We start from the raw sequence: 24,430 nt of genomic DNA, 5'->3' as shown, positions 1-24,430 counted from the left end.
GAGCAAGAGCAGCAGAAGCACCAGAGAGAGGGCCGGGTCCCATGGGACTGGGAGCAGGGATGTGATGCTCACACAACAAGTTGCACGGCGCTGGTCCTTATGTACTGGCAATTTTTAACTTCATAATTCTGACAGAACTCCTATATTTGACAACCAAGGGTACACCCTCAGTAGAAAAAGTCGGAGTGAGTATCTGCCGCTGTTTTATGTTCTTCCGGCGCCATCTGTCATCTCGTAATGCCGCTTCTCCTTAGCCTACCCTTGCCTCTTGGTTTGGTATTCAGGAAGCCTCGCTGAGGAGAATTTGACTGAGTTCGCCCTGTCGCGGACAATGTCTCCCCGTCTGCTGGCTCTGTGTGTCGGCGTGTGTACGTGGATGTAGGTGTGATGGTTTTTGTGCGACTTTCTTGTATGTGTGTGTGAGTGTGTGTGTGTGTGTGTGTGTGTGTGTGTGTGTGTGTTTCCATTAGTCTTATGGCTTATGGCTGTCCTTGGGGAGTCAGATGAAGCTTTCCATCACTCTTGGAACAAGGACTGAAAGGAGAGGAAAGAGACACAGCAGTGCAGAAAGGTCTAACAGAGGAAAACAGGATGGAATGAGAGTTGTTATTGCCTGCCATGCTGGTTGTGATTGTATGAGTCACAGATTTATGCCTACATATTAAATACCCAGATTATGTGGATTGATTGGTTGGTTGATTTCCTTCTGTCAGAACAAATGGGAAATACATCCAGGTGTGGGTGGGTTGGTGCTCTTACTGTACGTTCACATCCAAAGCATCTTTAACGTCTGCAGACGCCATGGTCACTGGCATCTCGCCGCCTGCCAGCTCTAGCGGCCAAAGGGGCGGGACTTTCAAGCAGCGCTGCGGATGATGTGTCCATTCAGACTCTCTCAGTTTCTCTCGCTGTGAGAATCCCAGTCTGCAATTGGCTGCTGCTTCGGCAGCGACGCTCCTCATTACATAAAGTTGAGCTTCTCTCAACTTCAGTTTGACGCTCTGGACACTCACATCACAACGCTCACCGCCGCCGACGCTCCCAACCCTTTAGGTTTGAACGTACCATTAGGTTTTCAGTCGACACCTCTAAAGATGATTGATCAATCATTCATATTTTTTCAAGAAAAATGGGAAATTTCATGTTTTTGTTTGTCTTTATGTTATAATAAAGTAAATCAAACAATAATTAATATAATCAAGAGAAAAATAAACATTTAGTTGCAGCCCTGATTGGATTGATGGTGCTTTGATAGATGGTGGTGAAAGCTACCTATAGTAAATGAAATAACCATATGTAATAACATGTATTGTAAATACATAGTGTATTTTGGTGTACTTACAGGTCCTTGTTACACTTGTAATAAGAAATGCCAAAGTGGCCTCTCTCTTTGCACAAGCATTTCTTATTACAAGTGTAACAAGGACCTGTAAGTACACCAAAATACACTATGTATTTACAATGTAAGTACATGTTATTACATACGGTTACATAGGTAATTACACTGTAATTAATTAGGTAGATACACAGGAACAAGGACCCCTTAAAATAAAGTGTTACCAAATACGGTCTTTGGTGAACAGTTAAGGCTATTTATCTTTTTATTTATTCTAATAATTATTTTTTATAGTACATATATAGCTCATCAAAAGGTATTGTGGAGGATGGCTGGTGGTGGAGCACAAATCAGACCGATACCGCCGCGCAGGTTAGAGAATGGCAGTGAAAAATATGATTGGATTAGTGATTTACATAGAAAAGATGCAATAAATCACGTAGAGGAAGTAGTTTGCATCCTGTAGGGATTGTCGGTGCCGAGGATAGCTCAGTTTTGAGGGAGCTTACTGTTAGATTCTGTTTGTTATGCTCAACAACACACATGGATTTTGATTCCTTCCATATCCTTCCTATGATTTGTGTTCAGTTTGGAATAAAGCATCACACTCTCAGATTATCATTTGAAAATGATCAAGCCTTCACGTGTCACAGGCCTGTTGCACAAAGCGGCGATAAATGTTCTTCTGCGCCCTCACACGCTCATGTATCAGTCACTAGTGATACGTCTCAGAATGAGTGTGAGAGAAATGTTGCAGTTACAGCTTGCATCTCGGAGGTTTGGTAAAACAGGCACCGGACCGGACTCTAAACAAATGTAGAACTGGCACTGGTCTTTCACTCTTCATAACTGTCTGAGACTACTGCTGCAAGGAAGTGCAGACATGCAGCGTGTGAGTAATATATTAGATTAGACAGAGTGTGTGCGATGGTGACCTCTCCCAGAGAAAGGTTAGAGACCTTTGGGAGTCATCTCATTACTGCATGCTTGTGTGTGTGTGTGTGTGTGTGTGTGTGTGTGTGTGTGTGTGTGTGTGTCCGCAGACACAGTGCATGGTCTTATTTTACTACAGCACTCAGGAGATGGCCTCAAGCTTCCGCAATTAATAAGGCTAATGGTTATTGGCTGGTGCTAGTGACCAGGATATGAGATGTCTGATTGACCCGAGGTAAACACGGCACTTTATGGGTTAACAGATTTCATCTGGATGGAAATGGATCTTTTATGGGAGGGAGTGAAGAGGCCATTTATAAAGAGAAGGACAAAGAGGATGAGGAGCATTATACTAATGTGTCTAATAGGCTTCTTGAATGACTGTCATTTAATTAAGACAGATGACATGAATCTCTCTGAAGTGAAATTTGTGTGTGTGTTTTCTGTAGTGGGACATGCCTGCAGTGTTGTCCTAAAACTGGTCTAGCTGCAGGATTATCATGAGGAGAAACTGACTTTCCCATTAATGAGACAAATTTATTTTTTTCCAGTAAAGACGGAGGTGTGGTGTTGTGTCGGCTGCACTTTTCAGTGAGGAGACTGTACACCTGCATCTGAGGTGAAAACCTCATCAGTCAAGTTCTCAGGTGAAGTCATAAAAAGGAAATCCAAATGAAGGGAATCTCATGATGTTGTACGATGCATGTGAGTGGAGCAGTGATCACCTTGTATTGGGGGGGGGGGGGTTCCTGGCTCTGTTGGTAGTTGCACTTCTGGCAGCCTATGATATTATTGTTGCTCTTTCTCCCAGGTTTTGGTGCACTGCAGCCCTGAAATCTCTCAGACGTGCTGCATTGATATTCAGGCCCTGTTTCTGATCCCCATCACTGCTCCCCCTCTGTCTCTCTCTTTCTCCTTTTTCCTCCCGTTCTTTCCCTCTCTCTGTAAGTCTTCCCTATTCAGAAATTCTCCCTTTCCATATCTTGACCAAGATAAGAGGTCCTATCAGTGGTGTACTCCACATACACCTTGTTGTCCCCAGTATTGTGACAGTTTTCCATCCATTCATCCATACATCCATTGACTTCTGTACTAAACAAAAACTTTGAAACTCCTCGTTGTCCCTTTAAGCAATATCACATGAGAGGGAGTGCTGTTACTGTATATCAGCACGGGTGTGATTCACACCCGCTCAGATAAGTAGCTGAGCTACGTGGCTAACAACAGCTAACACTCATATCAAAAGACACATCGCCGTTAAAACGTAGTTGCCGCCGCAGCAATTTTTTTTTCCCAGCCGTGTTTAGGCTGAGAATTATCGCCAATTAGACGGACCATGTCAGGTCCGGATTTTAATTTTCAGGTCTGTTTCTATCTGTAGCAGTGGAGAGATGGGGAGCGTGGCTCTGACTTAGCTCCTGTCCAGCTGAACAGCAGAGTGATAATGTCTATAAAAAGTCCCAGTGCTGTTATAGACCTACTGTATATCAGCACTCATGGAATGTCTCTTGTCCAATCAAATTACTCGGTCGGAACCGGTCGGAACTAATTGTTGTATAAATTGAGTTATTTGGTCACAATATTCTAGCTCTAGTTTAGACTTGGCAAACAGCAGCATTATTCCATTGCACCTGTCTTCACCTGCATTACTGCAGCTTCTGTGGCAGCTGCTGTACACTGCTCATGTTGTTTATGTAACGTGTGATTAAAAAAAAGAAGCTATGTTGCATGTTTATATTGATCATTTATTTATTCATGCATTACTTCATTTATTTGTCCTTGGTCTATGTCCATTATTGGTTTTGGTCGTAACTGATTTTTCATAACGCACTGCCTGTCTAGTGACTTTTATAACAAACCTTGGCGTCTTTCCATCAGCAAGATTTGCCTCTGTGATATTGCGGATATGTCAGTACATGCTGCGTTACATGTATTCATATTATTGGAGTTAACCTAAGGTGGGGGGGGGGGGTGGATGCCACAAGTGGTGTCCAGCATCTGATATTTACATAATGCTCCTGAGGCTCAGCATCACTGCAAGTTTATTACACAGTGAGAGAGAGGAAGAAAAAAAAAGACAAAACACAGAGAAAAATAGTTGAGAGTTGTGACAGGATGGGATGTGAGATAGTGACGTGACGGCAACCTGACGCAAAAGCTGTTATCCTCTCCTGCCGTGGCCGGCTTGCTGGATAGACAGGTGTGTGAGTGTGTGTCACTGTAGGATGAGCCAGACACACACACACACACACACACACACACACACACACACACACACACACACACACACAAGCATTATGTCCTGCAGCCATCATGTCTGCTGTGCGAGTGTGTATGTGTGTTATGGGAATCCTAGCCTGCATAAGATGAGACTGAGACTGACAAGGATGCGTGTCCTTGAATGTTACCCTCCCCTCCTCTTCCCTCTCTGTTTTTCACTCATGCACTTGCTCCTTCTTAACCTCTACATCTTTCATCCTTCTCTCTGACTCGTCTCTCCAGTTTCCTCTCAATCGCTCTGTTATTTCTGACCTCTTGTCTATCCCTCCCTCTCTTGCTCCAGTGCTTCTCTTCTTTGTATCTATTCCCTCTGTCTTCCCCTGTTTCTCTCCATTTTTTTTTTGTCTCCATCTCTTTTCCTTCTAAAGCCATTTCTGAAATGAGGTTGCGAGCGCGTCTGCAGCGGACCTTCTGCTCCGCTCTGCTCTGGGGGGCTGAATGTCAAAGACAGGGAGTGAGAGGAAGCTACAGAGGAAGAAAGATGTGGACAAGGATTGACTGCCACATCTGTTTCCATCTTCCTCCAACCCTTCCTCCTCTCTTCTCCCTCCCTCTTCATCAATTTATCTTCCCAGCCGTCTATTGTGATCCCCCTGTCAAGAGAAGAACAGCACACACACACAGACACACACACAGATACTTGTACTTCTATTTTAGAGCGGACATTCATCGACCTAATGCGTTCCCTTACCACGACCTCGAACCACTGCAACAAAATGCCAAACCCCAGCTTTCTGTCAAACTCCTTAACCTAAACCTAATTCTAACCAGCACCAACCCTCCCCAACACCGCTTTGAACTTGCGAGGACGGAAATGTCCTCACTTTTCCCAAACTGTCCTCACTCTCAGTCCTCACAAAGATAGAAGCACCCGCACACACACCCACACCCACACACGTCCAGTCCACCCCTGCTGCCTGCCGACATGGTACAGGCTGTGCATTGAGACAGCCCCAGCTGAGGCAGGAGCAGTGAGAGTGCAGCTTAGCGAGTCTCTACACACACACGCACACCTACACTCACTCACACATACACGCACACACACACACACACATACCGAACGGCACCGTGGTGGTTAGTGGTTAGTGGTTAGTGGTTAGTCTGCTGCTGCTGCTGCATCATTTTTTTGGGGGGGAGGATTTCCACGTCACGGTGATGGTGGTGACAACCTTGCTGCCATGTAAGTATACACTGTCCTTGTGTGAAATGTGAAAGACAGAACAGTGTGTGAGTGTTTGCTGTTTTTCTTTACCGCTTTTTCTTTTCTTTTTTGTCTTTTTTTACTCTTTTCGGTGCAAATCACCTGCATGTTTAGAGGCAGAATACCACCTGTACTCATTAACATCATGCCAGTCTGTTGTTTGTAGTGGGTTACGCACAACATGGGTAAAATTGAAGCCCCGTGTCGGCAGACGAGGGGGTGACAGGCAGGTGTTCAGTCAGAGAGGGAGAATAATTCTCCTGCAGAATGAAGTCATGTCTTGCAATCTATTTGATACGTGTGCATCTATCTAAGGCTCCAGACTGTGAGCATCCTTTTCTTTGAGAGCGTGCCAGTTCAAGTTTCACACAGTCTCATTTGTGCGAGTACATGATAATCATTAGGCTGTTGTGATGGGGTACTGCATCGAAGTAGAAAGTAGTGCTCTTTCTTTATCAGTGGCTCAATCAGTCTTCCTCTACCTGCACGCTCCCCACCAAAGGTCCATTTAGCTGTTACCATGTTCCAGAGCTACTGTATAAGTGAAAGAAAACAGGGAGCAGAAGGAGGCTGTAGGACAAACCAGTGATCCTGACACACTCTAGTGATGAGAGAGCAGGTGCAGGCAGGGAGAGAAAAAAAACGAAAAAAAAGAAAAAGAAAAAAAAAAACGTACAAAACCATATTAGCTAGCGCAGTATCCGTCATTGCAGCACAAGGGGATTGCTATTCTGTGTGTGTATTGGAGGCAGTGCGATCCGCTCCATCGCAGCCCAAACCCATCACCAGGTCAACGTGGTTTAAACTTGAAACTGAACTCTCCACAATGATAGTAGGAAACACCTCTTTTCCTCCTCCTCTGCCCCCCCTTCCTCTCTCTCTAAACCAAGAGAAATCCTGCTGCATCATTTGAGAACTTTTTTTTTTTTTTTTTACCAACCTTTTACCAACCTTGGCTCTTTCTTTCCTGGCCCGTACTGTGAGACTATTATTCAGGGTGCGCATGAGAGCGTGCTGTGCCAGGACTGTACCCCATGCCATATTATACATATTTGTATTAGTTGTAATTATAGTATACTTTTATATATGTTGTATATATTATATATCATATTTAATGCTTTAATTATCCATTTAGTTATTTTATACCCCTATCCATCTATTATTTGTACATATGTGATAGATAGATAGATAGATAGATAGATAGATAGATAGATAGATAGATAGATAGATAGATAGATAGATAGATAGATAGATAGATAGATAGATAGTCCTGTCATTTCTCTAGATGACAATGTTTGATGCACACCTCTTCACTGTCAGGCCATCTGTTGTCAGCATGAAGTCTGCAGTCTCTCCTCTCTGTCACACTTATTGACTGGTAGTGTCATAGCAGCAGGCTTTCCTGCCGTAACTCATCATGTGTGTTGGCCTGCTAGCTGTCTTCATTGCGTTAGTTAACTGACTGTTTTGGCATGGTGGCTGAATTAATAGGGAACATTATCACCTCTCCTCCTTGATCTGTCGGCTGTCTGCTCTCTGGCTGACTGGCTGTGTGGCCGGCTCTGTGGCTGACTGCTGTCACAGGCCGCTGAATTGGGCATTTCACTGACTATCGGTAGTTAGGTGAAACATTTCTCTATTCATCTTATCAAACTGACAGGTTCAGTGGCTTGTCGTGTGGTTGCTCGACTTTCCAGTCGGTCCAATGGGAAGCCAGTTAGTCAGTACGTGCACATGAAATCATTCAGAGAAACATCATCACTGCTAGGTACAGTACAGTCAAACAACCAGTCACCCATTCCCCTAGCCACAAAGTCATTCAGTCACTCGTGCATCCATTCAGTCAGCAAATCAGTTGTTCAGTCATTCATTCAGTCAGTCAGCCACACTGTTAGACAGGCTGTCATAGGAAATTGATTGTGCCTCTTCTGGGGCTGAGATGACTGTGTGACCTCAACCATCAGCTCCACTGCACCAAGACAGCCAGACAGCTCAGAGACAGTGTCAGTCCTTTCTTTCTTTCTTTCTTTCTTTCTTTCTTTCTTTCTTTCTTTCTTTCTTTCTTTCTTTCTTTCTTTCTTTCTTTCTTTCTTTCTTTCTTTCTTTCTTTCTTTCTTTCTTTCTTTCTTCACATTTAATAGGATAGGATACAAACACGCAGGTGATGAGGCAGTCGCGAGAAAAGACAATTGTGAGCATATGCTCTGAGCAAATACCAAGGTCCCACTTTCAGTGTGAAAAATACTTAATGCATATACACATATTTGTTCTTGTTTCCTTTGATTTGAAGAACACCAGATAAGTACAAGAGAAACAGCCTTCAGTGAAAATCCATACCTTGCACTGCTCTGTCATATCTCATACAGCCAGGAGACAATCTGTTAGCGTCGCAGTGCATTAAATTTTGCTGTGTCACCATCACCTCTGTGTAGCATAGCGACAAACGCAGGGGTAAAGAGACTTGACAGTCCTTTTTCTACAAAAGAAAGACATCTTGAATAGAAGGCTTGAGCCAAGGACAGAAGCTGTTATTGTAAGTACCTTGTTGGTAATAACAAATGACACAGGATAATAGATGGTGCTCTGTAATTTTATAAATAGCTCCTTTTGAGTTTTGTAAGCCTTTCTACCCATGGTAGGTGAGGAGAGGAGAGGAGAGGAGAGGAGAGGAGAGGAGAGGAGAGGAGAGGAGAGGAGAGGAGAGGAGAGGAGAGGAGAAGTGAGAGATTGGTCGAAATAATAATGAATCATTTTGACATTAGAGGTTTTAGAGAGAAACTAAATATCCCACAAATAGCAAGTGTTCAGTGTTCAGTGTTAGAACATGTTGTAAGGCAGGATGTGGGCACTCAGAGGGAGTCACATGATGCTGGTACCCACTTGTGTTGAGTGTAATGTCACATTGTGCACTGGATCCAGCACTAAGCTTCAGCATTTTTCTAACAGATCTCATTCAGGTGGAAGGACTTTGATTTCCAGTCTCCCGTCATATGAGAATCTGACAGCAAAGTGTGTGTTTGTGCTGATACACTAGTGTATGTGATGAAAGGCTGTTATCTATCTTTATTCCTGGCCTGTCAGTTATCATATTCTTGGTGTGATGATGATGATTGAATGAGGGTGTTTTTAAGGAAGTGATGTGGATGTGGTCAGTGAGGACTTCACGCTGTGCGAGGTTCCATATATCTTGACAGATTTGAACTACTACTACTAGATAAATATTTTTTGCTGAGGCTAAATGGCTCCTGTGAATCTTTTGTAAACCCTCGCTATGTTGTCATTTTAACAGCTGCTATTGTGTTCTACTGCGTGCATACAACAGCCAATATCTATCAATGTAATATCTCCACTGAATTCAAAGTCAGAGTAACATCCCTGTGTCTCTTTCTATTTCTAGTCTATCTTTCTAGGCCTTATGCCTGCCGTCCTATTTTCCTGTGAAACCGGGGATGTGAGTCATTTTCTTCATGTGCCTGAACCAACCTTTTTTTTTTTTTCTCCTGAAACCATGGCACAAATGCATCGCCACAACCAGATGCTTTACTAGCTGTCTACACATGATTTTAGCCCCGCACAGATTGTTTACAGATACCAGTTTCACCAACACCTCCACCAGGATCCTAAGAGATTCAAAATGTCCTCCTGTATAGGGGAATTTCCAAAACAGAAATGGCAGAAAGACAAGGTGTTTTATTCAAATACATAAAGGGAAAAGTGGTGGAAATAAAAACACTACATGTAAAGGAGCTGTAAAGACAGTGAGCGAGGCAGAAATAAAGAGATCATTGGGAATAAATGCTACAAATCATTTAGGAGGAATGTTAACAGGATTTTGCTTATTTAATGGCCATGAAGTTATTGATGCTACAACACAAAATAGATAATATCAATATTTTTATACAATATATTTATATTTGGTCCTCTAACGACTGATCATTAGACCTAGACTGCATGAGGTTGGAACAATAGTAGATAATCGGCACAAATTAACCAGAAATTTTGAGGATTAAGGGCTTCAGTCTGCTGCTTGGCAGTTAATCTGGGACCATCAGAATTATTTCAAATATTTGATTTTGTTGCAACCTGAATCTGAAGACTTGAAATACAATAATACAAAATCCCAATTGACAAAGAGAACAGAGAGAGTATTTGCATTTGCATTGGAAGTCGTAGCTGCAAAAATCTTGTCTTTGATTAGATTTGTGTGGCTTTTAAGGACACAGATTAACCATCTTGTCGAGCTGAGTAGCAACAGAGAATATTGAGGAACACATGAGTAAGCTCTGGTCAAGAACTCGGCCAGCAGGGAATTCAATGGAAGAGGATGGGTGTCAGACTCATTTTAGTTTTTAACCATTGAGTTTTATGTCTATGTAAATGTTAATTCTCTCACGTATGACTATGCAAATATCTACCAGAACGAGAACATCACTGAACGTCTTCGCTGTCCTCTCACCAGTATCTTCTGTAGATTGCCTCCTCTGGCAGCTGAACAACAAACCGTACGTTGCAGAAGTAGACCAACTGAAACCAAATTAGCTTCTTACATAAACCTATTTTCATTAATGTCAGGATTAGTCCAAGCTTTAGTGGCATTATTGATTAAAAAAATACAAGAGTCCCTTTGTCCACTCACATGCTCATTTGAGTTGTCAGAGCCATAACTTTGCCATTATGTCAAAGACTTAACCTTAACACCTGAACTTACAGCTTTAAATATGCAGTCCATGCCTCATTACACACGAGCTTTAAGCATTCAACCTTGAAAATGACGATGATTCAGTATGTTTTTTCAGGACCTTTCCTGGTTAGAAACCCTCTGAGGCAAGTGTCAGACTCGGTGGCACTACTATTCAGTGAGCCATATTACATGTGGACTGCGCCATGTGTCATACTGTGCGTGGATTAGTAAAATCCCCACAAGCACATTTGTCATCCACTTGTTTGATGCATTATTCTCTGAAGGTAGTGAATCTGCTGGTGAAACAGATTAAAACCGACTGGTTCTAGGTTCAACTAGGTTCAAATAGGTAAGGTTGCAAAAAGAGAAAAAAAAAAGGCTGTGAAAGTTGTAACCATCACAGCTGGCACAAGTGAAGAGTTTGACCCTACTACAGTTTTCTTTGTAAAGCCTTTAATTGAGTCAACAGGCATTGTGTTGTTGACATTTTTTCTGGGAATGCTCATCAAGACTGTTTAATATTATATTAATGTCCTGCAGGCATGGGTGAAGCAGTTTAATTTAACCTGTAATAAAGAAACAAGATTTACAGTCCACAGCAGCACCACTGTGTGTGCAGAGGCTACTTCAGCAGAGTAGTGCTAGGAGCAAAATAGTAATGTCAGCATTTGTGCAGGTCATAAACAAAAGCAGTGGACAATTGAAAATTTTGAACCCATGGAAAAGTCATTGGATCAATTATAAAATGTCGTGCCAATCCGTCTTTCTTTCTTTCTTTCTTTCTTTCTTTCTTTCTTTCTTTCTTTCTTTCTTTCTTTCTTTCTTTCTTTCTTTCTTTCTTTCAATTCATGCAATGTTGAAATATTTCAGTCTGGATATAAGTAGTGGAGCAGCTGACTGCCAGCTATGCCCCTAGTGTGGCTAAAAAAAACATACAGTAGCTACGGCTTGTCCACATTAAATAAAAAATATACCCTCATATATATTTCATTACATTGCATTCTGTTGGAGGAGACAGCACAGAGCCCCATCTGTTCAGCTTCTTGGAGCACAAGTTAAATATCTTGCTTATTTCCCTGTGCGTGTCATGTGCTCAGCTCTGATATGAACGCTCGGCTGAGGTGTTTGGTGTGTGATTGCGCCGTGTTTATAGCTTTGCGTAAGTTACAGGACAGACATCACAGAGTAGAGGGACTGATACTGTAGATGCGTTCTGTTCCTTCAGGAAGAACATGAGGTCAACGTTAATCATAGTGTTTCTGAGAACACAGACACTCCTTAGCCTTTGAATGTGTAATTCCTCTCATTGCTGTTTATTCTATGCCTTTCTATTTCAATCTACATCAGTCTCTCTTAATTAAAGAAAAATGTAATTATACAAAGAGATAATAAAAATTAAATGGAGTAAAATGTGTTTCAGTTCACTCCTCCTACCTTATAATTCACCATGGTTCCACTCCCCTGAGATCCTATGCAGGGTGATTGACAGCAAGGTGCCAATGCTCCGGATCAGGCCAGGAGTCTAGTATAATTGGAGAATTTATCAGTTGAGGGTAAAATAGCTCCTATTTTTACAGGATGATCTCATGCAGACGCAAAACCACAACCTGTTAGACTTTTTTTTTTTTTTTCACAATTAGTAATACAATCAAAACCCTTTGTGCTTTTGTCAAACCAGTAAACACAAACCCCAGTTGTCAAATACATTCACCAAACCTGTGACTCTCTTTGTAAAATCAAACAATGTCTTCAGATCACACAGAACCCAATCAGAATAAATAACCGGGCATTACACAACACATACTGTACAGATGGAAAACACCTTGTTCAGAGCGTGTAGCTCCAGAAATAGTAAAACAGAGTAAAAGGGCATTTTATATGTTCTAAAAAAATATTCACTACTCAGTTAGGGATATAGTATCACCTACTGGAAGTAGTGGGAGCAATAAAGTATTGAATGTCTGGATTCAGCCCTTACAAACAGTAAAACCTCAGTATAGTCAATACAGGAAAAGGCAAAGAGGACAAAGACAAATGAAAAGCAAACTACACTGTAAAATAACTGCTAAAACAAAATCAAGATGTGATACACAGTCTACACCCAGTTCTCTTCTCTGCACCTCCTGAGAGCTGGCCTCTGCTCACTGCTTCCCTCACTGTCCAGAAACAACAACATGGTCAGTTATGTTGATCAAATTCACATACATCTACATTACAGTCTTGTTCTTCATCACTCTTTTCTCCTGTGCCATCCTTAGGTTATTTTCCTGCTCTCTTACTTCCAAACTTAAGAAAGGATTTGTGTTGATTTCATCACATCATCAGCAAAAAAAAAAAAAATGTGTGAAAAGTCTTGAGTAGGTTTTAGTGAGTGATAATTTGAAATGAGATCGGCAACTTCTGTGTCGAGCGTGGTAAAAAATTGTTCATGATTTCGCCAAGAGTTTATGATTCAATAAACAGTGAGCGTTTCATTTGATGGAAGATTTATAGTTGTAAACATTTTTCATTTTAAAAGGCCAGTATTGACTGATTACAGTTGTCCACGCGCACTCACACCGCTGCTCCAGGCAGGATTACACTTTACGTCTCCATATCTCCCTCCACAGTCTGATCATTTTGCTTAATGCTGTGTGCACACTCAGTACAACCTGAATACAGTATTCAGATTGCACAACAGAAAGACAGCCAGGACAAAGAAGCCAGTCATTTCTTACAAATGATCAAATAATGAAGCAATGCTCATGAAAAGATGCCCAGCGAGTGAGAATGAGCAGGCAGTTTCACATGAAAGCATGGACCAAGGTGAGAGGAAAGGCACACCAGCCTGAATAGGTGTGTGTGTGTGTGTGTGTGTGTGTGTGTGTGTGTGTGTGTGTGCTGCAGAAGCGGAGCAGCAAGAAGAGGCAGGTGGAAGTCAGGCAGCGAGTGAGGGAGAGATGGAGTCACCAGTTATCGAGCCACTGCTTGAGCCTTTAGCGACGTTTTCCATAGATGTGAATAATGGGCTCCATTAGGGTTCCTCTGTTTTGCACCAAAGGCTTATATTACTGTGCACTGCTCTGTCCTCTAACCCAGTCATCACCAGCTCTCACTTTCTCTCCTCTCAATCTCACTCTGCAGTAACACACTGCAACCCCTGCAGCTATCAGGGTTGCCTGGCCAACTGCTTTTCCTCAAAAGCACCCCCCACCCCACAGTGATTTATGCCCTGACATAGGCTAAGCACACATACAGTACAGTACATGCAAGTATGTATGTGTATGTGTGGGGGGTCTCGTCCTTTCTCTGACTCATCTCTCTGTGTTTTTTTTCCCTCTTGGCTTTATCTTCTCTCCAGCCTGATAGGAGACGGAGTTGGAGCTGCAGTTCTTTCCCAGCTCCTGCATCGCTCTCCAAAATAACCCTTTTCTTCGTCAGACTGTGTCTGCTGCACTTAGTTAGCATGACAGCTGCTTTCAACCCAATTAGAGAGCATGGTGGCTGAAAGGAGGCTCTTGTTATATAACAATTCACCTCAGAGACAATGTCAGTTAACGCGTCTTCCTCTCGCTCGCTCTCTGGTAATGTGTGTGTGTGTGTGTGTGTATTGCAATGCGGTATCGCAGCTGCTGTCTAATATGTACGTGTGTCAGGGGATTCCCTGTACATTGTTCACCGACCAGTTTCACAACTGATTAACTGCCGTCGGTGTAGTGCAGGTTCTAAACAAACCATGTTTACATTGTTTAAGAGTTCACTGAGTTTCATGTTGTCATTAAAATCCTCCATAAAGCCAAACTGAGAAGGCAAGAACCAATCAGGTATCTCACTTATTATATCAGCGCCTCCCGTCCTCAGTAGTTGCTGTAATCAACAGGAAGTGGATTCACTATCATCACACTGTCATCTGCACATTTGGAACATTTACCTTTCTGAGGCTGAAGTTGTCCTGCTGGTGTTGCATCGATTGCATCACATTTTGTTCATGATATCCAGTCAGTCCCCTTTACATGAGCACCTTGTTTCAATCAATAAAGAAACCTGACTTGATCGACATGATATGAACCGATATGAGCATTTGTAAACCTGTGGTCTGGAATTTGGCAGCTTTGAATGTGCAGGTGAGCAGAGCAGCACCATCGTCATTGAAATCTCCTGCACTTCTTTTTGTGACAGGCAGGGGGGGCCATATGCCAGTGCTGCTGCTGCTGCTGCTGCTGTTGCTGCTGATGGTGATGGTGCAGTGGGCACAGCTCATACCTCAGCTCTGCCTCACTGTGCTCAAGGACATTTTGAGACAGACATACACAGAGAATGCGCATGGCTTTACAGCGGAGGACAGTAAACTCCCCAGTACTGGTCAGACCAGGAACCTTTCATTGAGGTTATTCTAAGCACCGACTCATCATTATCACTTGCTCTTTACAGTCACAGGGCGGACAGTCCCAGCAGATAAATCATAAGTCATGATGCACAGAGAAATTTAAAATAAGGTAAGAATAAAATCCACACTGAAATAGAATACACAATAGTATATTGAACTTAACAGTTTTAATATGTAAATTTGAGCAAGTGTTTCCTGAAGGTTAATTAACAAAGAGACCGTTTTGCAGTATATGAACTTGTTTGATGGGACTTAAGCATAATACAAACTACAGCCACAAAGTTTAATGCAAAATCAAATCTCCAATGTTTTAAAGCGCAAAATCAATGGAGAATACTAATGAGATAGGAAGGCATTGTTTAGTAATACACTGAGTGTATTTGTCACTGTATGTGATACACTTAAGAAAATATAAAGCCCTGGCAATAACAGTGTGATAGAATCAGAACTGCAGGGTGGTGTTAAAGTGTAATATGTGTTTTTTTAATGTGCATTTCCTAAAAATTAACCATTTAAATGAAAAAAGCAACAATTGGAAAAAGGAAGGTAACAGATGGTGCAACACGTGCCGGTCCTTCAAAAAAAAGAACTACTACATTCTCCAGGGTTCTTGTCTGTAAAGCTACTTGCTGCTTGGCGGCGGTGTTCTTGTGTTGTGTATTAGTAGCTGTAATAGATCCCTCTGTGGTTTTGCAGTAGTTGGTAGCGAGGCAAACTCTGTACAGTAGACCGGTCAGATGGTCTGAGCATCTGGCCACGGAGCTTCATGATTTTAATGTGGATTCCATATGGTGCTCAAGTTCAATTAAGCGTCCACGCACTTTAGGTAAAAAGCTGTTAATTATTTCAAAAGCTGCACTTTCTCCTTGAGTGATGTGTTGCTCATTACTCACTGTCAAGCCACAGTGAGCAATGCCAACAATTATAGGTGGATTTGGGGGAGAGGAAAGTGATTAGTCAGACACAGACAGACAGGTAGCAAGGAGACAGCTCAGAGATCCAGGGGACAGTATGAAGACAGGCAGCAGGGCTGGGAGTGGTGGCTGGAGACAGAGAGTGGATGTGGATGGGAAATCTTTCTGTCACAAGCGTGTAAGGGAAAAAAAAAAAAACCTCCTTTGATGTTCAAATTATTTAACAGCAAAGAAGAACGCTTTGGACACACTTCCATTGTTGGGATTTATATGAATGCACACAAACCATCAACAATAGCTCTATAGCTGCCCTCCTTTTCCAGGAAAGAGGAAATCAATTCTGTGTACACAGTGTATGCATGGTTGTGTGTGTGTGTGTGTGTGTGTGTGTGTGTGTGTTTACACTCTATAAAAAGGACACCATTTGCTTTGAAGTTCCTTGTTCTTGCCCTCTTTCCTGCTCTTACTAAGTTCCATCTCTTTAGTCTGTATCTGTTGCCATCCACATCCTCCCTCTCTCCCCTTCCTCTCGTCTCCTCTCCTCATTTCCTCCCTCCCACATCTCAATCTTCTCTCACTCCTGCGCATGTCACCGTAATTTAAACATAGGCAGCTGCATGCGGGGCAGAATATAACACCAGCAGCAGTCATTTACATCATCAACATGATAATGCGAAGCTGGAAATACACAGTCCTACGTGGTCGATGACGAACAGATGTTGTGGAGGGAGCTGCGCTGGCATTCGGCATTAAATTAGTCATGTAATGCTGCATTGCTCAATATATTCTTATTTCAAACGAGAGCGGCTTTGGAGAGAATCGAGGGGTGACACAGAAAAGGTCTGAATCGAACTTGAATGAATTACACAGATCGCTTGCGTTGCTGCTTTTCCTGATTTGTCTTTAATTAATCCATGTCTTTGCTTGACATTGTAGATTATGGGAGATATGAATGTATTTTGTCATGTTTGGAATAACGGTGATGTGTTTTGGCATCTAATTATGCACATATTTTGTGTTCTGTTGAACAGAGGCATTATTGGTGTGCAGTATGCTGACAAGCTGCACTTCCGTCACGTCAGCCCAGATTTGCAACAGCAACCACCATCAGGCAGCTGTTTTCAGTTCAGTATTGAGATTCCTGTTGGACAGTGTGGTAGAAAACCAGTGTAACCCTCAGTGTCAAAACACAGCGCATGTACACAGGGTAAGTGGTGATGGTGCTAGTGTCTGTCTCTCGCAGGTGGTCCATCTGGTGCAACACAGAATTACCTGTGTGATGTAGTCGCTGTCCTCAGCCAGCCAATTGATTAACCATTCAGGCACACAAATACACACAAACACACACACTTCCACGCACAAACACACATAGAATTTCCTGGGAGAGCATTTGTTTGCTTTCATTTGACGCTTTTGGAGGATCTGGCCGGCACAGATGTCTGCCTTGGCATGCAGAGAATACCGCCAACATTGATTGGACCTGATCGGCAGGAGGAGGAGGGGGACAGCATGAAGGGTTGGAGAAGAAATAGAGAGGAAGAAGTAGTTCTGCCCCATGCTGTTCTTTTTTGTTTAAGAAATGGAGGAACTATCCAAATCCCACTAAGCCTGAATATGTGAGGTTTCACTATTGATATGATATGTAGCTGGGAAACATTCCTCTTAATCTGCTTTACGGAAGTGTTTACTATGTTCAGTAGGTCACACCCGCCTACTGTACGTGACATTGGCTGCGTTGTTTAACTTTGTCACTTTAGTGAGGGCTGGCTCTCATTAACAGAGCGGCCTGGTACCTGTGGAGTTACAGATGTGTATTCACGTGTTGGCAGGATCTCTCACCGGCCTGCAGCGACAAGGTCGCCGCCCGCTGCTCCCGAGCACACAACCGCTTCTGTTGCGAATCTGCACAGGGGCAGAGCCAGACTCTCAGCGTAGACGGGGCGGAGCATCCTGCAGGGGCCCCTTCTGATGAAGTCATTAAGAAAATCACAACTGTGAAATAGCAGATACTTCCTATTTTCTCCATAAATATAAGACTATCAGTCGCTGTGCTGAGTAAGCCGGTGTCTAAGAAAAGAGCTAGTGAAGCCTCTGTGTCAAACATCTTTGTATGTTTTTTGCAATGGGAAGTCATCTCCCACATCTACAGTATAATACATTTAATCACTAATCACGACATACAACAGGCTGAAACCAGTTCTAACACAGAGGTCTGATCACCTCCGCAATCTTTATTCTGTAGAAAGTTACATGCTCCACCACTTTTGCTTTTTAATGTAACATAACAAACTCACAACAATGAAGAGACAGTGAAGTCAGAGCGGCTTCACACTGTGCTGCTGCTTTACTGATGCGCACGGTGTGATGCAGTGCAGTGGCACTTGGATCCCAGGTCTCCCCATGAGTGGCCGGGCGCTGATGAAGGGCAGCTGCGAGCCAGAGGTTTTCCTAGGATAATACGATTAATAACGAACCCTTATTTCGAGCTGTCGGCTGAGAATGTGCATGACATGCTGGGTCACCGATGTCACTGAATAAATTGGAGGCGGACATATAAATCAATAGCCTTTTGTTCACTGTTTGACTGTGTTATATGTTTGTTGTGCCTATTGTCCACAGATCTCATGGAAAGATTGAAAATATCAATGAACTGATCCTATTAATAAGTATTGCTTGTGTTGCGTAATACAGATGTCTCTTGTTTTCCAAATACTATTATGACAGGAGAGGGAGCCAGATGCTGGTTATTGATCCCTCTTTTTTTTGGAGACTTGTCTGTAATACAAATATAGAATAACACCTTTTTTTATTTTATTACACCAAGTAAGCGTGTAGTCAATGTAATCCATTTACAAACTTTGAAATCACCTTAATCCAGTCATTTGCAGTCTACCACCCCCAACACTGCAAACTGCACGGGTTTTTTTTTCAGCGTGAGTGCGAGGGCAGGATTCATGGGGTAAAGTCATTAACGCGAGGCATTTGAAGGCAACAGGCGGAGAGGCATGTGTCCCCACAGAGTGTCTGCATAAGAAGAGAGGTCACTTACTGTAGAGTTGGAGGGAACTAGTGGAGAGATAGCAGCAGCAGCTCCACAGCTCAGCCCATCCTCCCTGTGACAGTGCAGCGTTACGTGCTGCCTCTCCGCTTTGTCGTCAGAGCAGCCCCAGCCTCCCACCCGCACACAACTCCTCTCCGCTCTGCACCAGAAAGGAGCATCCTTTTCTCTCCGCCCGCCCTCCCTCCCTCCCTCTCTCTCTCTCTCTTTCTCTCTCTCTCTTCCTCTCTCCGTCTCTCTGTCAGTAGCGGTGTCCTCAGAATGAGGTTAGCAGCATCAGTAGCAGCAGCAGCAGTAGATCGAGACAGCAGAGCCACAGTCACTGCAGCAGCCAGGAGAGGCTGTTCTTCAGCTGTGCATCATCTACCGCTGCACTCACCCCTGCCCTGAGAACACAACACTCATCCTTGTGCGCTCTCTGTGTCTCTCTCCCTCCTCCTCCCCTCTGTCCTCTTTGAATTCATCTCGTGAATTCGGCTCTCTCTCTCTCTCTCTCTCTCCCTCCCTCTCCATCTCCCTCTCCCTCTCCCTCTCTCTCTCTGTAGCAGTGATGGGGAAGACCACCATGTAGAGACAGAGCGGCAGCGGCGGCAACAGAAAAGCAGCAATGGGAAGCCACACATGGAGCGGGTCTGGACTGCAGCCGTGGTGAGCCTGAGACCAACAGGACTTGCAATCACCATCATTGCCCTTCTCAGGACCTGACCACTGGGGCTGTCCGAACGCTCACCTGGATGCTCCCCACTTGTGTCTCATCATCCCCTCCTCTCCTCGCTCTCTGCTGCTATTCCTCCTCTTCTTCTGTTTCTTCTCTTTGATGGTTTTTGGTCTGCTGAATTCTGACAGTCCTCTCCTGAAACAGAGAAGTTGCTCATCGATTGATTGATCCCCTTGGAATTTTTTTCCCCTTTCGAATCCCTCTATCTGCCTACTTTACCTACAAGTGGCGTTTTTTTCTTCCCCCCTCTTTTTTTGGTTATTGTTGCCTGCTTGATACCTATTTTGGATTTTTTTTTGGATGAGACTGAGCTCACCTCTCTCTCTTGTGCAAGCTTTTTAATTGATCAATAAGCAATAACAAACACTAATCTAACAGACTTGACTAGCTGACATCATGGGGGACATGTCCAACAGCGATTTTTATGCCAAGAACCAAAGAAACGAGGACAACCATGCGGCGGGCTTCGGCTGCTCGGTCATGGAGCTGCGCTCGCTCATGGAGCTGCGTGGCACAGAGGCGGTGGTCAAGCTCCAAGAGGACTACGGGGGCGTAGAGGGACTGTGCAAACGACTGAAAACCTCACCCACAGAAGGTGAGTCCCCATGATGTCCGTGTGTGTGTGCTCGTGTATGTGTGTAGGTGTATATATGCACTGATGGATTATTGTATGACAGACTTCATCTTGAGGAATGTGCTGTACTTCTTTAACACTGACATTGATGATAGATTCCCTGCTGGTTTGGATATTGATCATCATTTACTCAGTGCACCTGCTGTTGTGTAAAAGCACAGACATGCCTGAAACCTTGAAAAGCACCTGGAGAAATGCGCGAGCACAGCATTGCAGCAGCAGACAGGGGAGGGAGTCCCGTTTGAGGGGGACTAATGAAAATTCTCCTCAGCCAGCTAGTGTTAGACCTGTTTAGTATGCATAGAAATCTCTCTGGACAGTTTAGCCCCCTCACTCCCCCTCCCCCGCACAAGCACCCACCACCCCCCAACCCCCACCTCCCGTGTCATTCTCCCATCCCGTCAACCAATCAGCCATAGCCTTGTTAAGGAGCAGGTCTCTGGGGCAACACAGTAGAGGCTTGGGCCACGTTGAATGTGCTGAGGCGTCTGCAAATATGGACCGGGTGATATTGAGAAATGAGAAAGCAGAAAAACATAACTCTTTATCTGTTGGCTATGTATGTCATTTCATTTTAGTAATAAATACAGTAATATTATAACACCTTCAGTACAAATCTATATCTCCAGTTCTATTTTTTTATCCTAACAAGTGCAGGTTACTGTAGTACAGTAATTTTTCTACATCTAAACGAGAAACGCGTACACCATCATTCCTTTATGCATTTAATATCAGAGAGCAGTTTAAATATTTAGTCATGCACTTATTAAAATGCGTCATATACTCTGTCCATGTATTGCATTCGTAGGATTTTTTTGTTGCTTCCTCTTAGGACAGAGCAACAGTTCAGCAGCAGTGCAGCAAACACTGGAGAAATGAACCTCACTGGAAGCTGCCTCCGTGTGTTGAATATTTATAACGGTGTTGAAATCATCCACCTCCCCATATGTTGGGATCGTTGATTAGTATTCATGTAGTGTCACCTGTGTGACATCAGAGGTAACCTGTAATCTTATAGAGCGATAGTGACACAAGCTTGTGTTTCCTGGTCTTCTCATCCCGTAGCGCTGGTGTCAGCTGGTGGTAAAACCTGCGGCAAGACAAGAGCAGAGTAAATGAGATCAGTTCAGAAAATCTCTCCAGTCACAGAGTTGAATAAAGATTAAAGTGAAAGCGCTGGTGAACTCTCTAATGTCTGATACGGGATGAGTTTCACTATTTCTCATAACCATATTGGCTGCATCATAGCGAAACAATGCCTGCAGTTATACAGCAGTACTGAAATGAAACTGAATATGGACTAGCAATAAAATTATCATAACAGATATAAAATTATAATTTCATTTCCCCATTCTCGTGAGCTTTCTGATTAGATACATGAACATCACATTTTATCAACATGCTATCACAGCCTGCAGACTTGTAATAAAGCCAAAATTAGAATATTTAAACTTCCCAAATAGAAATAGATAAATTGTAATTTATCGCTTCATCATTGTTGTCTACAACGCTTTCAATGACACCGAGGTGAAAATACACCTGCCATACAAACCTTTCCATCCAGATTGTTTGAAATGATGCAATCTTAAATGTGTTAATTATTTGGAGTGTGAATTATTTTCAAATACGTCACATTTGCGCATCAACAGTAGCTTCACACCTCTCCTCTTCGAATGGGGCTGTGTCATTGCATTTTTCTTCAATTGCCTGAGGTAGAGGTTAAGAGAAGTTAAAGTGCAGGCGGCAGCCAATCAAATCCCGTCTATGCAAATATCCCAAGATGGATGCAGGTGTCATGCAACGTCAAAATGGAGAAGAACTTGATTACTTTGATAGGGGATCGCCTTTTTCTCTATAATTAGAGTTTATTTATGTACTGGGCCACAACCCAGAGAAATGAAGCCTGGGGAGAGAAGACAGAGGCAGCTGGTGAATCTGTTACTGTATGTGTTCACGTGGTCGTGGGGGCTTATTTCCTCAGTACTTCCCTTAAGCGTTGCGCAGACAGCCGATTACATTGTGCGTCCCGAGCAGGAAAGTGCGATTGGTTGTTGTTGCTATGACGATTGCTCCAGTGGCGTGCCCACGGCCAAGTGTCAACGCAACACGGAGGTGTGAGCGCTCCGTTATTGGATAAAGTATCTTATGCAGTTTTGATGAACTAACTTTGCTAAATCCATTTAGGAAGCCCCCATGTTTTAAGATCTTAGTAGGTCTACTCTACTGTAACAAGCAAGACGGCCCTCTTCTCTCATCCCTGGTTATAGTTATTAATTGTTATAATGAATTATTTTATCTCTCACTGGAACACTAAGTGGAAACTGAGCAATGGTATCTGGTGCATCTATATTTGCATTAGTGATCCCAGGTGTGTCTGTGTTTATGCTGCATGTGTCCCCCTGTGTGCTGTGTGTGTGGTTGCTCCACAGAACATATGTTACCTCAGAAATATGATCATGGTAATTATCCTTGAAGGTATTCTGTATTGCTGGCTGTCATCATGTGTGCTGTGTGTAACGTGTATATGTCCCAGGGGCCCACGTTTGATGGGTAGATGCCTTAAGCAGAGTTGACCCATTAGCCTTGCCTACTGTAGCCTATACCACTCCTTTCACATGATACTAACAGTTCATGATTGGCTGTACTCCATTATGCAGCATAAATGCATAATGGCTCCGTTAAGTGTAGAAATGCAACCAGTGAAGTGGTGTGCTCTTGACCGCATACATTTACATTGATGCACCAGCCACTGAGCTACAGTACTGCAGCACTGTTGCTACAGAACATGCAACTATACAATCTTAATAAAAGGCACAGCGCTGGTCCAACAGCCAGTCATTTGAGAGGCTGTTTATTTATTCATCTAATGAGGAGTATGAGTTATGAATGCTGTAGGGTTAGAGCTTACAGTACAGGGCTCACTCCATTTCTAAACACAGTAGACAAACACTGCATTATAATTAGTATTTTTAGGACCTAAAAGAAGCTTCCTTTCTTTTTTATTATTATTTATTTTATTTTATTTTTTCATTTCAATGCATTCGATGGGTACACAATTGGCCTAAATGTATGTTGGAGGAAGGTATGTAACTGCAGGTAAAACATAAACTAGAGGTCCTGAAGTTCAGATCAAAATACATGATTATGTCAGTGATTAAATAATATATTCTTGTCTATGTCTTGAGTTTTACCCTTCAGTTTTTCCCCAGTAGCTTGCTTCCTTGTGCCACAGTATACCAGTTCACAGGATGTAGTTACCTGTTGTTGCCTTGTACTGTAGGTGACTGCGGGGTGAAGAAGCTAGCATTTACCTCAGGCAGCCAGCAGGTGAAGGGCATGAGTCATTCTAGGGAGCAGATGGGATGTCAGGCTGCAGCTTAGTTTCCAAGGAGGGATGGCAGGAAGCTGCTCGAACTGCGACCTGTTTCTCAGGAGACAGAGGAAAAGACAGTTGGTGGGTGCTCACAGTGTAGAACTATTTTCTCAAGAGATCAATAGAGAGCTGCAGCACATTGGCGAGTCCTCCTGGCTAGGGAGCAGGGTATTGTGAGAGTGCTTAGGGCATAGCCCTTCCTCAAGCGTCAGGAGGATGAAGAGGTTCTCAGAGCGTTGATAGTCTTTGATGCGGTGGGAAACAGAGGGTAGGAGGGTACTTAGCCAGGCCTTACAGGAGAGGAGAAATAAATATAGATACAAACATCGTATACACAGACACAATCACCCCACAAAACAGCAGATATACAGTAGTATTTAGTCTGCAGATTTAGATGAAATGTCATCTTCTAGGGAATGAAGCAGTAAATGATGGAAATCTCTACATCACTACAAAAAAATACTACAGACTGGATTATTTGTCTATTTTCAGTTCAGAAAATTTAAACTGTAAACAGGTTGTCCTGTTTGTATAATATGCCAAGTCGGAAATGGGATTATGGGCTGCCTCACGAGCGCCATAGTCACCTTTTCCATATGTTTCAGGTCACTGTCTGCTGTTATCTCATGCATGCTGGGGGGAGATAGTGCTAAATACTAATTAATAGAGCAGGAACTTTGAATTCAGATGGAATTCAATCCAAGAGTTTTTTTTTTTTTTAATAATTTATACCCAGCCTTGGAATAAGCCATTTTATTTCCAACCAACCAAAATCCCCCAATTTCATATCCTCACCCTCACCTCTAGTGCATCTAATATTTTTTCTTCTTTGCCCTCTACAATGTCACCACACCTCATTTCACTCTCCTCACCAGCACCGTCTCCTCTCGATCCGTATTGCCCCCCAGTCCCCTGATTTTACTTTCACTTCACATT

General features: G+C 43.1%; 1 protein-coding gene across 20 annotated transcripts in view; it reads left to right on the top strand.

Moving 5' to 3' along the window:
- atp2b2 (ATPase plasma membrane Ca2+ transporting 2) overlaps nt 1–24,430 on the top strand; it is a 118,138-nt gene that overhangs the window by 28,488 nt on the left and 65,220 nt on the right. For 8 of the 20 annotated variants that reach the window (XM_085777547.1, XM_085777554.1, XM_085777545.1 and 5 more), the window contains exons 1-2: nt 5,473–5,729; nt 19,315–20,082. In XM_085777547.1, coding sequence (XP_085633673.1) covers nt 19,884–20,082 — 199 coding nt within the window. In that variant the 5' untranslated portion in view covers nt 5,473–5,729; nt 19,315–19,883. Of the gene's footprint in view, nt 1–5,472; nt 5,730–18,868; nt 20,083–24,430 lie in introns of those variants that run through there. The other 12 variants (XM_085777535.1, XM_085777548.1, XM_085777542.1 and 9 more) reach the window with 3 other exon arrangements.

The sequence above is a fragment of the Trachurus japonicus genome, chromosome 5 (assembly GCF_045865225.1).
Source record: "Trachurus japonicus isolate A0001 chromosome 5, Traja_1.0".
Classification (NCBI taxonomy): Eukaryota; Metazoa; Chordata; class Actinopteri; order Carangiformes; family Carangidae; genus Trachurus; species Trachurus japonicus.
The sequence above is the reverse complement of the archived record's forward strand: the minus strand, read 5'-3'. Positions and strand labels throughout refer to the sequence as shown.